This window comes from Marmota monax, unplaced genomic scaffold, assembly GCF_021218885.2.
Source record: "Marmota monax isolate L192 unplaced genomic scaffold, Marmota_monax_Labrador192_F-V1.1 WCK01_AAM20220418_F8-fsc00161, whole genome shotgun sequence".
NCBI lineage: Eukaryota > Metazoa > Chordata > Mammalia > Rodentia > Sciuridae > Marmota > Marmota monax.
The window spans coordinates 3,042,242-3,054,589 of record NW_026693511.1 but is presented as its reverse complement, the minus strand read 5'-3'; the positions used below and the strand labels follow the sequence as shown (position 1 = coordinate 3,054,589).

Here is a 12,348-nt window from a genome sequence, read left to right as displayed (position 1 = left end):
AAGATGAGAAATAGGGATCTGCTTTCATTCTACATGTGGATATTTATTTTTCCTAGCACCATTTGTTAAAAAGACTCTTTTCTCCAAAGTCTGTTTTTTACACCTTTGTCTGAGTATCAGATGACTATATCTATGTGGATTTATCTCTGTGTCTTCCATTCTATTCCATTTGATTTCATGTCTATGTAGATGCCATGCTGTATTTGTTACTAAGACTCTGTACCATAACTTGAATCTGATATCATAATGCCACCAGTATTGTTCTTCTTGCTTAAGATTGCTTTGGCTATTCTGGGTCTCTTACTCTTCCAAATGAATTTTAGAAGTAATTTTTCTAGTTCTATGACAAATGTCATTGGTACATTGATGGGGATTGCATTGAATCTGTCTTAAGCATTTGCTAACATGGCCATTTTGACAATATTAATTCTGCCTATCCAAGAACGTGGGCAGTCTTTTCATCTTCTAAGCACTTTTTCAGTTTCTGTCATCAATGTTACATACTTTTCTTTATTTTTTTAAATGACATTTAGATTATTCCTGTAGACACATTTTCTAAGTAAAGTTCTGATTTGGGGCTTGTCGAATTGAAACTAGTTGATATAAAAGGATAACAAAAACAATTCTATTGAAATTAACAAATAATATACTCAACTAATTTATGCAATCTGAAAGGACTTATAGATCCCAGGGAGGAAAGTAGGTTATTGGATGGGTAGTCAAAGGTTTATTTCTCATCTATTTATATAGTTTTTCATTGTAGAAATTTTTTACTTAATTTGTTAGATTTATTCCCTTTTTTTTCTTTTTTTTTTTCTTTTTTTGAAGCTATTGTAACTGGAATAGGTTTCCTAATTTTTTTCTCAGTTGATTCATTATTGAAGTATAGGAAAGTGATTGAATTGTGTAAGTTAATCTTGTATCCTGCTACTTTATTAACTTGTTTATCAGTTCTAGAAATTTTCTAGTGGAATATTTTGGATCTTTTAGATATAGGATTATGTCCTCTGCAAACAGAGATAATTTCACTTCTTGTTTTTCCTATTTGTATCCCTTTAATTTCCTTCTCTTGCCTGATTTCTCTGGCTAGAGTTTCAAGGACTCTGTTTAATAGGAATGGTGAAAGTGGGTATTCCTTGTTCCTGATTTTTGAGGAAATGCTTTCAGTTTATCTCCATTTAGTATGATGTTGGCCTTCAGTTCATTGTAGTCTTTATAATGTTGAGGTAAGTTCCTCCTATCCCTAATTTCTCCAATATTTTTAATATGAATGGGTGCTAAATTTTGTCAAATACTTTTTCTGCATCTGTTGAGATGATTGTGTGATTCTTGTCCTTAACATTTATTTATTTGTGTATGTGGACCCAACCTTGCATCCCTGGGATAAAACCTATTTGATGGAATAGTGGAATAGGTGGAGTGTGTTTTTGAATGCAGTTTGTTTCATATAATGAATTTGGAAGTGTTCGCTTTCTTTTTATTTGTGGAATAATTTGAGGAGGATTGGCATTCTTCTTTAAAGGTCTTGTAGAACTCAGCCTTAAGGCTTTAAAGCCCTAGAAAAAGAAAAGTAAACTAATTCCAAAATCAGTAGAAGACAGAAAATAATTAATATTAGAGCCAAAATTAATTAAATTCAGAATTTTAAAAATGCAAAGGATCAATGCAACAGAATTGGTTCTTAGGAAAGATAAAAACAATTGATAAGACCTTACCCAAACTAGCCAAAAGAAAGAAAGGGATGAATTAACAAATTAGAGATGATAAAGGAGGTAGGTATCATCACAAATTCCAATAACCTGGAAAATCTCAAAAATATTGGCATATATCTAGACACATATGACCTACCCAAGTTGAACATTGAAGATATAGAAATTCTACACCAATGTCGAGCAATTAGATTGAAGTAGCAATTAAAAGCCTTCCAACAAAGAAAAGCCCAGGACAAGCTTTCTTTCTTTTTTTTTTTTTTTTTTTTTCTCCACATTGCAATGAATGCTGCAAGGAACACTTTATATAAATCATTTTCTGTAGTTGTTGTTTAATAGAGAATTATTTGGTTAAAATATAAAAACTTTTGAAAAGGTCTTTGATCAATATTTCTTAATAATTCTAAAGAAACTTTATATCATTAATTCCTTCAACAGAGTATGAAATGGCCATTATTCTTGATACAGAAAAAAATCTTTAAAAACGCAAATTTTTTTTTAATTGTGATGGTGGTTCTGGGGTTGAATTCAGGCCTTGAATATGATAAGCAAGCATTCTGCTACTGAGCTAGAACCTCAGCTTCAGTTTTATTTATTTATTTTTTATGACACATGCATTTTATTATTTATTTAGATGTGTAAACTCTTGCACCAAGTTTTTACAAGCTGGTGAACACTGACAAATTATTTCTCCACAGAACTGTAACCACACATTCCAGACAATATAAATATATGGTTGAACTAACATTAATATATATCACAAAGTTATTAATTACTTAATAAAACAAAATTATTAAGTATCCAAATATTAAGTGACACAGTTCAAAAGGCATATAAAATATTAACTGTCTGCCCAATTCATTATCAGAAATGTACTTTTATTTATTGATTGATTGATTGATTGATTGATTTTTGCAAAAGGTTAGGAAGAAAAAATACACTTCAAACAAAAAAATTGGTACAGAATTTCTGATAATTATGAAAAACTTCTTTCCTTCCTTCCTTCCTTACAAGAATTTCAGAAATTTTATGATTAAGAATTGTTTTAGCTACAGTAACAGAGTATCTCTACCTTTTTAAAAATATTTACTAAAAAGCATATATTCTACAGATTCTGCACAAGACAAAGGCAACATTTTACTAAAAATATTTAATAGCCTCCTCTCCCATTTTTTTTTCAGACCCTTCCTGTTAAGTTGCACCTCCAAGTGTAAACATTAAATTAACTGTAAGGCTTTTTTTGTTGTTGTTTGGTCTGGAGATATTAAAGACATATGTTTCTGGAACAACTTAGGTTTTCAAAATGGAGGTTTTCCATAAAAGCAAAATTTAAGACATACAAAAAGATATTAAATAATTGCCATAAGACTTGATAAAAATTAAACAAACAAAAAAATGCAGTGATTAAAAGCAAACCTTATGCATACCAATATGAATTTGGGAGATATAAACATAAAGTGAACAGGCAAATAACCTTACAGTGTTTAAATGACTGAAGGAATAAATCACATAAAGTCTAGGGTGTGCTTAGTTCCTGGAATTTTGTTGGGGTTTTTTTTGGGGTTTTTTTTGTTTTTTTTTTTTTGTTTGTTTGTTTGTTTGTTTTTTAGTTTTAGTTTTCGGTGGACACAACATCTTTATTTTATTTTTATGTGGTGCTGAGGATCAAACCCAGTGCCCCGCACATGCCAGGCAAGCGCATTACTGCTTGAGCCACACCACTCCGGAATTTTGTTTTTATGATTCTAAAAATACACAAGTATTGTGCTGGGCATTTTGGCACCTTATCTTTCTAAACTTCTTATATAAGATTTGGCATAGAAGTAGATTTAAAGACATTAACTCAATACCGCATGATTTCAGGAAAAATCAACTGGCACAATGATAAGCACATTTTAAATTGTGAACAGCAAGAATCTTTTGCTAAGTGTCCAAATAGGTTGATCATAACTCAAACATAGAGGCTGAAATCCTGTTAAGCTTGTGGCCTGGTAAAACTGCTTTCTAATAAAACAGTTCTTATGGAAGCTTCATCAGATTTATTCACCACACCAACATATTGGCTAATATGGACAACAAATTAGGCCCCATCCTAAGTTTCACTTTTAAGGCAATAGCCTAAGTTTTATTGAATACAACAGGTGTCTGACTATTGGAGTCTTTGGCGCTCAGACACATTTTAGGACAAATGTTGCTTGCTGTTAAAAGCTCCATGCTGCTTTTGTCTTATGAATTGTACTGCATCTTTATATTTTATTCCACCTTCAATTAATGCTAGCACAACAAGCACTGGAGCTCTCCCAAGGCCTGCAACACAGTAAATAGGTTCTTCATGAAACTTAAGTTTTACAAGATTAAACCAGTCATCGACAATTTGGACCAGTCGTGCACCATCATCAAAAGGCCAATCAAGAATATGGATACCTTCTTTCTCCGCAAGAGTAGTGTCATAGGTTGCTTCAAATACTCTTAGTATTATGGAAGCACCAAACTTAAGTTCCTCTATAAATTTGCTTAAGGTTGGGAGAGTAATGGGAAATGAAATGAACCTTCTAACAAGAGTCATCAAATCTTCACTCCAGTAATATTGAGGCAATAGAAGGGAAGTGCACCAAGGTTTACCCCCTCCAGGTCAGAACTCTTGTAAAGTGCTCTGTGGACTTCAATTTAATACTTCTATGTCCAGGTTAAATACTCTTATGGGGGGACTTCTTTGTGAAGTAGTATGGATTTCTTTAGTTCACTTGTCGGCATAAAGGTCCTACTGTGCCTAGCAATAATCTCCACTGCCCTTCAGAAACTCCATACATGTGTGACCAAGAACATTGCTCTCTATATTAGATTATGTACTAGATCCTATCTTGTTCCAAAGGAGAATTTTAATTTGCTTATAAAAATAATAATAATTAAGGTAAGTTGAAAGTAATACAACAAAGAAATATAAAAAGGTAATAATAGACATTGGGCTCCTTAGCCTAGTCTTGGTTTATAGTGATGTGCAAATTTATGTTGTGTGAATACATCTGAAGGTACTATCTTACACTGTAAATCATTTTTAGGGACACTGGTAAAGTTTCATGAAGATAAAAATTTATTTCTGGTGAATTTATAAACTTGTTTATAAATAATTTTTTTCAAACTTAATTAACTTTAAATTATTATTTTTTAATTGAGGAGGAATTACTATGTTGTTAAAAAGATAATTTGAGTATATAACTTTACAGCAAAATTAGTACTAAAAGAAATTTATCAATTAAGAGAATGTTCTTTTATTATTAGTTTTCAAGTGTATATGTCCTTTGGAGGCGACTGAAGTGAAAAATCAAAAACATGAGAATTAGAAATGAAAAATGTTCAAAAATATAGTAATTTTATTTGGATAATAAATCACTGTATGTAGAATAAGATCACAAAATGAACTTTTAATTTTTTAACAAAATACATTTTAAAATAAAGTATACTAAACTGTAGATTTGCCTTAAAAGAAGAAAAGGAAAAGAGAAGAAATGCTGATAACGCTTATGAAAAAATTAAACAACACTTAAGAAAGAAAGAAGAGCAATATAATAAAGAAGTTGAAGTGAAACAACAACTTGAAATCTCTCTCAGGACACTAGAGGTGGAGTTAAAGACTGTAAAAATTAATTTGAATCAGGTAAATCTATCTTTGGTAAAATTTTCATATTAATCATCAATATTACTTATATCCCTTTGATATATAGTGTGTCACCTAATGACAAGGATGTGACCTGAGAAATGTGTTATTTAGCAATTTCATTGTAATGCAAAGATTATAGCATATGCTTACATGAACTTAAGATATCTAGACAATATAATCTTGAAAGACCATCATTATATAAGTGGTCTTTTGTGGACTAGAGCAATGTTAGTTGGCATATGATTATTGTTTATGTTTAAAACAATATGTTATTTTACCCTGTCTCGACCCCTCACCGGCAAGGGAAAACACGACACAGGATTCTTCTTTCAGCAGTTTATTCAGGCCTTGATTCAAGTATCATCTTCTAGCGACCCCCCGCCGAGCGCCCAAGCACAGCCTAATAAAGCCTCCCGCATACCAATCCCAAGCTGCCACGTGGACCTTTCTCATAGGGTGGTAAGGGATTGCGCGCCAAACTCTCCATATTAGGAGTTGTTTATCACAGGCCACAGTGGAAGCCGGCGCCATCTTCTAATGGCGGCCACAGTCTATAAGAATGGCTTACCACAGTTCCCCCTTCTGTTTTATAAAACAATGCAGGCGAAAGTAGAGGTCCTATCCCACTGTGCAGAAGTGGCTGCAATGTATGGTTCAGTCCTAAGGAGGGCCCTTCCCTAGACCTGGTCCCATATCAGCCGACGCCTTTTTTCGTAGGGCGGGGCGTGGACGTCAAACCCGCATGCAATAGGACATGATTTCCTTGAGGTCCGTTGAGGGATCACTCAAGTGCGGTGCCTTGCCTTGCATCCTGCATCGTGACGACGGTGAGAAGTAGGATAACACGGTAGCCTGGTAATAATGACAAAATTTAAGTTGGCAACACAATCCCTAAACCCCAGAGGAAGGTAAAGAGTCTGTAGCCGAGAAGAAAGACCAGTCCTGAAACCCATCTGCGTGCAATGGTAACAAGACCTGCAGAGTGCAAGGGCTATTCAGCACTGAGAAAGCATAGGAAAGAGGGCACGCCAATCCCAGTGCAATGTGAAATTAACTTGGGGTGCAATGACCATGCCCTGAAATCACTGTTTAAGATGTGCAAGCCAGATTTGTGGAGAAATGCCATTCTCTAAGGCCGCAAGAGCCTGTACAATCATAGCTTTCTCTTGCGCATGGCGAGCTTTAAGGCGACAGAGAAGCCACAAACAAAGTACAACACCGAAGCAACACATTGCCCCAAAAATGCCCACTCCCACCCATTCCTTAAAAAAGGAAAAGGCAGAGGACAGCCAACTGGTGAATTGACCCAAAGTCACTGGTTCGACACGGGTACTATTCAAAACAGCAGTCTGAGTTAGTTGAGACTGGATCAAGTTTTCTGCTTCCATGGACCAGGTTCCGGATAGATACTCCCCGATGATGCTGGAGGCATTTCTGGAATCATTAAATCTGACAGAGGTTATACATAAATGCGCACGTTGATCAATACAACCCAAATGTACTAGGTCAGACAACTCCTCAACTTGAGCTTGAAGCAGATCTATCCTTTGATTAGCAGCCAAAATCCCAGATAAAATGTGTTGATTAATTTCACTTTGGGATTCAAGTACGGTGGATGTTTGTTGAATAACCTGATTAATAGTGGCAGCAGTTTGTACCTGGCTGGCCATGGCTACTCCAGCTGTAACTGCTGCAGCAGCAGATACCGCCACAGCTGTCACTATAGCTGCCGTAATTCCAAAATCTCTGCGGGCTCTAATCAGTTCAACAATAGGAAAAGACTCTGGATCTGCAGTAACCGGGATCGGGACAAAGGTTGGAATTTTCATAACCATTGCCGTAGTCCAGGAGCCATTCCAACACTCAGACAAGTAGCAGGTAACATTAGAACAATTAAGCATCCCCTGTGATGTATCATTAGCCAAAAGAAACAGGAACGGAGATTGGAGACAGACTGCTGCGGAGGGTAATGTAGCATTAGATAATTGTGAATTATTTGCAGAAATTCTAAGCCTCCTACCTCGCTCCGAGTCTTGGGTACTGCCAGAAACATTAAACAGCCAACTTTGGACTCCTCGTAATTGAGCCAAAGTGGAAATATCAGCTGTGGCTCCCTTTTCATTGGAAATCAACCATTGAAACCAAGACCAACCTGCTCCTATAGAGGAATTATTGTTGGAAGAATTATACAAATATCTTTTAAGAGAGGGGGAAAGGGAGAAACCTTTAGCGACCTGATATTTCTCCCAAGAATGATCTTGACAAGGCATGAATATTGGAGGGAAGCCATACTCAGGGGTGCAATAAGGAGAAGCCTTAAAATGAGTGGCATTAGAGGTCTGATTAGAAGGAGACAACGGAATTAACACCTGGGAAGTAATGGCCAAAGTGGTTATATTTAACTCAGATGTATTTGTGGGGACTCTTCTTGTCAGGCGTTCTGGAACCCACACCGGCTCCGTCCGGTCCCGGCCCCCGGCGGCGCTCTGCTTTCTCCGCAGCGTGAGCCCGCTCCGCAGCAGTGCAGGCAGGTCCTTCAGCCGCGGCCGCAGCGACGCCGGCGGCTGCTCGCACTCCGGCTCGCGGGCGCTGGGACTGCGGCGCAGAGCGCTGTCCACCGCCGCGGCCAGGGCCAGGTTCTCGCACGGCGGCTGCATCTTGACTGAGCCCACCGCCATCCTCATGCCCAGACCGCGGCCGCGGCCCCGGCCCCGGCAGCTTCTCTTAAAAACATCTGCAAAGTGCTCTGCTTTACTTTAAGTCCTTTTGAACGTAACAACCCATCTAGGGCCAACAAAATTGGGCTTGAAGAGGTAGCGCCCATAATGTTTTTAGAGCTATAAAGAAAGTGAAAGTACAAAAATCCCCGCTCTCTTCCTTTTACAGGGGAGCGTTCCGTTCTATGAATTCCCCGCTCTCTTCCTTTTACAGGGGAGCGTTCCATTCTATGAATTCCCCGCTCTCTTCCTTTTACAGGGGAGCGTCCCTTTTCCCGCTCTCTCTTTCTTTACCGAGGAGCGTCCCGCTATTAGCTTGTGGATTCCCACTTTACCTGGGAACTTACCGGTGCACCACCCTGACTGCTGAAAGTTCTGGATCCTGGGTTCGAGGAATATAATTCCCCGTATGGGCCACCAATTGTCGCGACCCCTCGCGGGCAAGGGAAAACACGACACAGGATTCTTCTTTCAGCAGTTTATTCAGGCCTTGATTCAAGTATCATCTTCTAGCGACCCCCCGCCGAGCGCCCAAGCACAGCCTAATAAAGCCTCCCGCATACCAATCCCAAGCTGCCACGTGGACCTTTCTCATAGGGTGGTAAGGGATTGCGCGCCAAACTCTCCATATTAGGAGTTGTTTATCACAGGCCACAGTGGAAGCCGGCGCCATCTTCTAATGGCGGCCACGGTCTATAAGAATGACTTACCACATTACCCTAAAAATAAATTATGATTCTTATAACTAAAATTATGCATTGTGAATCTTGGCTTCTAATAGATGTTCACTATATGTTTTCTGAATGAAGGAATGAAAAGTAAATGATTTTAATTACTAACAAAAATTGTAAATGCAGCATTTTTATGTTAAAATCCAAAAATACAAATTAAATAGCTTTGAAACTATTGTGAAACTAATTAAATGTTTTATAAAAATGTTTACTTCATGATATTGTTTCTATATATTGTTAAGAACTGGTTATATTCTTTGACAAATTTAATTTTAATCCCAACAGCTCAGGAGGCTAAGGCAGGAGGATCACAAGTTCAAAGTCAGCCTCAACAACTTAGCAAGGCCCTAAGCAATTTAGTGAGACCCTGTCTCAAAACCTAAACAAAAAACAAAAAACAAAAAAAAAAAAAAAATATATATATATATATATATATATATATATATATATATATGGACTGGTGATGGGGCTTAGTGGTTAAGTGCCTCTGAGTACCAAGAAAAAAAATCTCTAGTACCAAGAAAAAAAAAAAGCACAAAATTAAGTAATTCATATGACTTTAATAGACTACTTCCTTTTTATAGTTGTGTGTGTGTGTGTGTGTGTGTGTGTGTGTTTAATTTTGTGGATTGTGCTTTTAGTTAAGCTTTTAGAATTTCCCCAGTGTAACAAAACCAAAAACTTAATGAAATGTTATCTCTAGGTTTTAGAGGACCGAAATGACCTCCAGAGGCAGCTTACTCAAGAACAGAATGCTAGAATATTACAAGATGGGATTCTGGCAAATCATCTTTGCAAACAAAAGGAAATAGAAATGGCGCAAATGAAAATGAGTTCAGAGGTATTTTCCTTATTCATTGCCAATTCGTGTGTGTATTTTGTATGTCTTCATATTTTAAAAAACAACATATGCATTTTGGAAAGTATAGCCAATTCTTTATTTATTTTAACATGGTTTTTTTATATACATAGTTATATATTTTGGAGTGGTGTGGCATTTGGGACTCATTGAATAAATTAATGTTCTTAATTCAACTTCATTTGTCTGTAGTAGTTCAATAGTCATTCAAAGAAAAGACTTTAATATTTTCTCTAGGAATTGATGATTTCACCATCTCAAAACCCTTTGTAGTAGCAATGGATGTTCTTTCTAGGTGTTTGCAGTGATTTCACCCCCTCGATATGAGGTTGTTTGTAACATCTACTACAAGAAAGAAAAGTATCGAAGCAGAGACCTATTTTGGATGTCATTTCCTCAAGCAACCTCTTATTTCAGTAAAAAGAGCTTTTGAAAACAATGGTATACCATAATATATACTTAGTGATATTTTTTGTTAAAAGTATTTTGTTTATAGTGAAATAGGTATTTGTATTTTCCTCATTTGTATTAGTTTCTAAAACACCATGAAGAAGAAAGAAAGGTTACTACACCAGCAAGTAATATCAATATTGACTAAGAACAGCCCCATAAATTTCACCTTATTTTCCACAGCATTTTGAATTACAGGACTTTTTTTATATTTATATATTTGCAATACAGAAACAACTGATTTGGTAGAATACTAGAAGTAGATTCAGAAAATATGGGGAAAATCCTGTGGCTTGCTTACATTTTTAACCTGTCTTGCAGAATTGTGATGATTGAGTTCAATGATATATGTAGAAGTGCTTATTATAATGTATACGTTTATCAACAACTATAATTCTTATAAATGACTATTAAAATGTTGGAGTATTATGTAATATTTTCAGGAAAAAGGAATCTAAAATCATTGGAAAATTTTATCTGTCCAAACATATGTAGAGCTAAGGCTTTTATTATGCTGTATACATTAGATATCAGAGTATAAACCTAACTTTTTTAAAATGATGAAATTTCTTTTTTTAATTAATGCATTATAGTTATACATAATCATGGATTTCATTTTGACATATCCATAAATGCATATACCATAATTTGCTCTATTTCAATTCCCAGTACTACTTCCTTCATTCCTGTCCTTTCTCCTCCTGATGTCTTTCCTCTCCTCTATTGATCTTCCTTCAATTAATTAATTTTTAATTGGTGCCTCATAGTTATATATAAAAGTGGAATTTATTATGATATATTCATTACATGCACATTTCATAGTTTGGTCAGTTTCATTCTATAGTTCTTCCCTTTCCCATCCCTCCTCCCTCTCCCTGAATCTCTTTCTTCTACTCTGCTGTTCTTTCTTCTATTTTTGTGAGATCTTTTTTTCCCCCTAATTCTTTATTTCTTTCTAGTTTCCACATGTGAGAAAAAGTTTATTTCATTTAGTATGATGTTCTACATTTCCATCAATTTATTAGAAAATGACATAATTCATTTTTGGTTTTGGATGAGCAAAAATTTTATATATACCAGACATTTATCCATTTGTCTATTGAGGGACACTTAGGATGGTTCTATAACTTGCTCTTGTGAATTGTGCTCCTGCTATAAATATTTTTATGCATTTGTCACTATAATATGCTGATTTTAGTTCTTAGGTACCAAGGAGTGGGATAGTTAGGTCATATGGTGGTTCCATTCCTAGGCTTTTGGGGAATCTTCATACTGCTTTCCAGAGTGTTTGTACTAATTTGCAGTCCCACCAACAAATACGGGAGTGAAACTTTTCCCCCATGTCCTCACCCAGCAATTATTATTTGTATTCTTGATGATTGTCATTCTAACTATAATGAGATGAAATCTTAGTGTAGTTTTGATTTGCATTTTTCTGATTGCTAAGGGTGTTCAACATTTTTGCATGTATTTGTTAGTCATTTGCAAATTCATTTGCCCATTATTTGATAGAGCTATTTTTTTTTTCATGGTAAGGTTTTTGAGTTTTTTATATATTCTGCATATTGATTTTCTGTCAGAAGAGTAACTGGCAAAGATCTTCTCCCATTCAATAGACTCTCATTTCACACTCTTGTTTCCTGCGCCGAAGCTTTTTAATTTGAAGCTATCCCCCTTAATTGATTCCTGGTTTTATTTCTTAAGCTTTAGCAGTCTTATAAAGGAAGTCATTGCCTGCATTAGTGTGTTGGAGTATTGGCCCTTTGTTTTATTCTAGCAGCTGTGGTGTCTCTGATCTATTTCCTAGGTCTTTGATCCACTTTGAGTTGATTTTTATGCAAGGTGAACAGACAGGAATCTAGTTTCATTTTCCTACAATGGCTAGCCAGTTTTTCCAGCACCATTTGATAAAAAAAAAGTTCTTTTCTCCAATGTATGTTTTTGGCACTTGTATTAGGGACAGATGACTAGCTATATGGATTTTTTTTCTTGGTCTCTTCCACTCTATTCCATTGATCTCCATGTCTTTTTATACTAGTACTATGCTGTTTTTGTTACTATAGCTCTATTGTATAATTTGAGAACAGGTATCATAAAGCCACCAGCATCACTCTTCTTGCTCAGTATGGCTTTGCTACTCTGAGTCTGTTTTTCCTACAGTGAATTTAAAATATTTTTCTAGTTTTGTGAAAAATGCCATTTGTTATTTTGATGGAGATTACAT

At 35.8% G+C, this 12,348-nt stretch overlaps 1 protein-coding gene across 11 annotated transcripts in view; it reads left to right on the top strand.

The window, feature by feature from the left end:
* LOC124102215 (ankyrin repeat domain-containing protein 26) overlaps positions 1-12,348 on the top strand; it is a 126,456-nt gene that overhangs the window by 58,007 nt on the left and 56,101 nt on the right. For all 11 annotated transcript variants that reach the window (XR_009228102.1, XM_046458430.2, XM_046458428.2 and 8 more), the window contains 2 exons: positions 5,181-5,364; positions 9,519-9,656. Coding sequence is in view for 10 of the 11 variants with exons in the window: in XM_046458430.2 (XP_046314386.1) it covers positions 5,181-5,364; positions 9,519-9,656 (322 nt within the window). In the remaining variant the exon portion in view is untranslated. The remainder of the gene's footprint in view (positions 1-5,180; positions 5,365-9,518; positions 9,657-12,348) is intronic.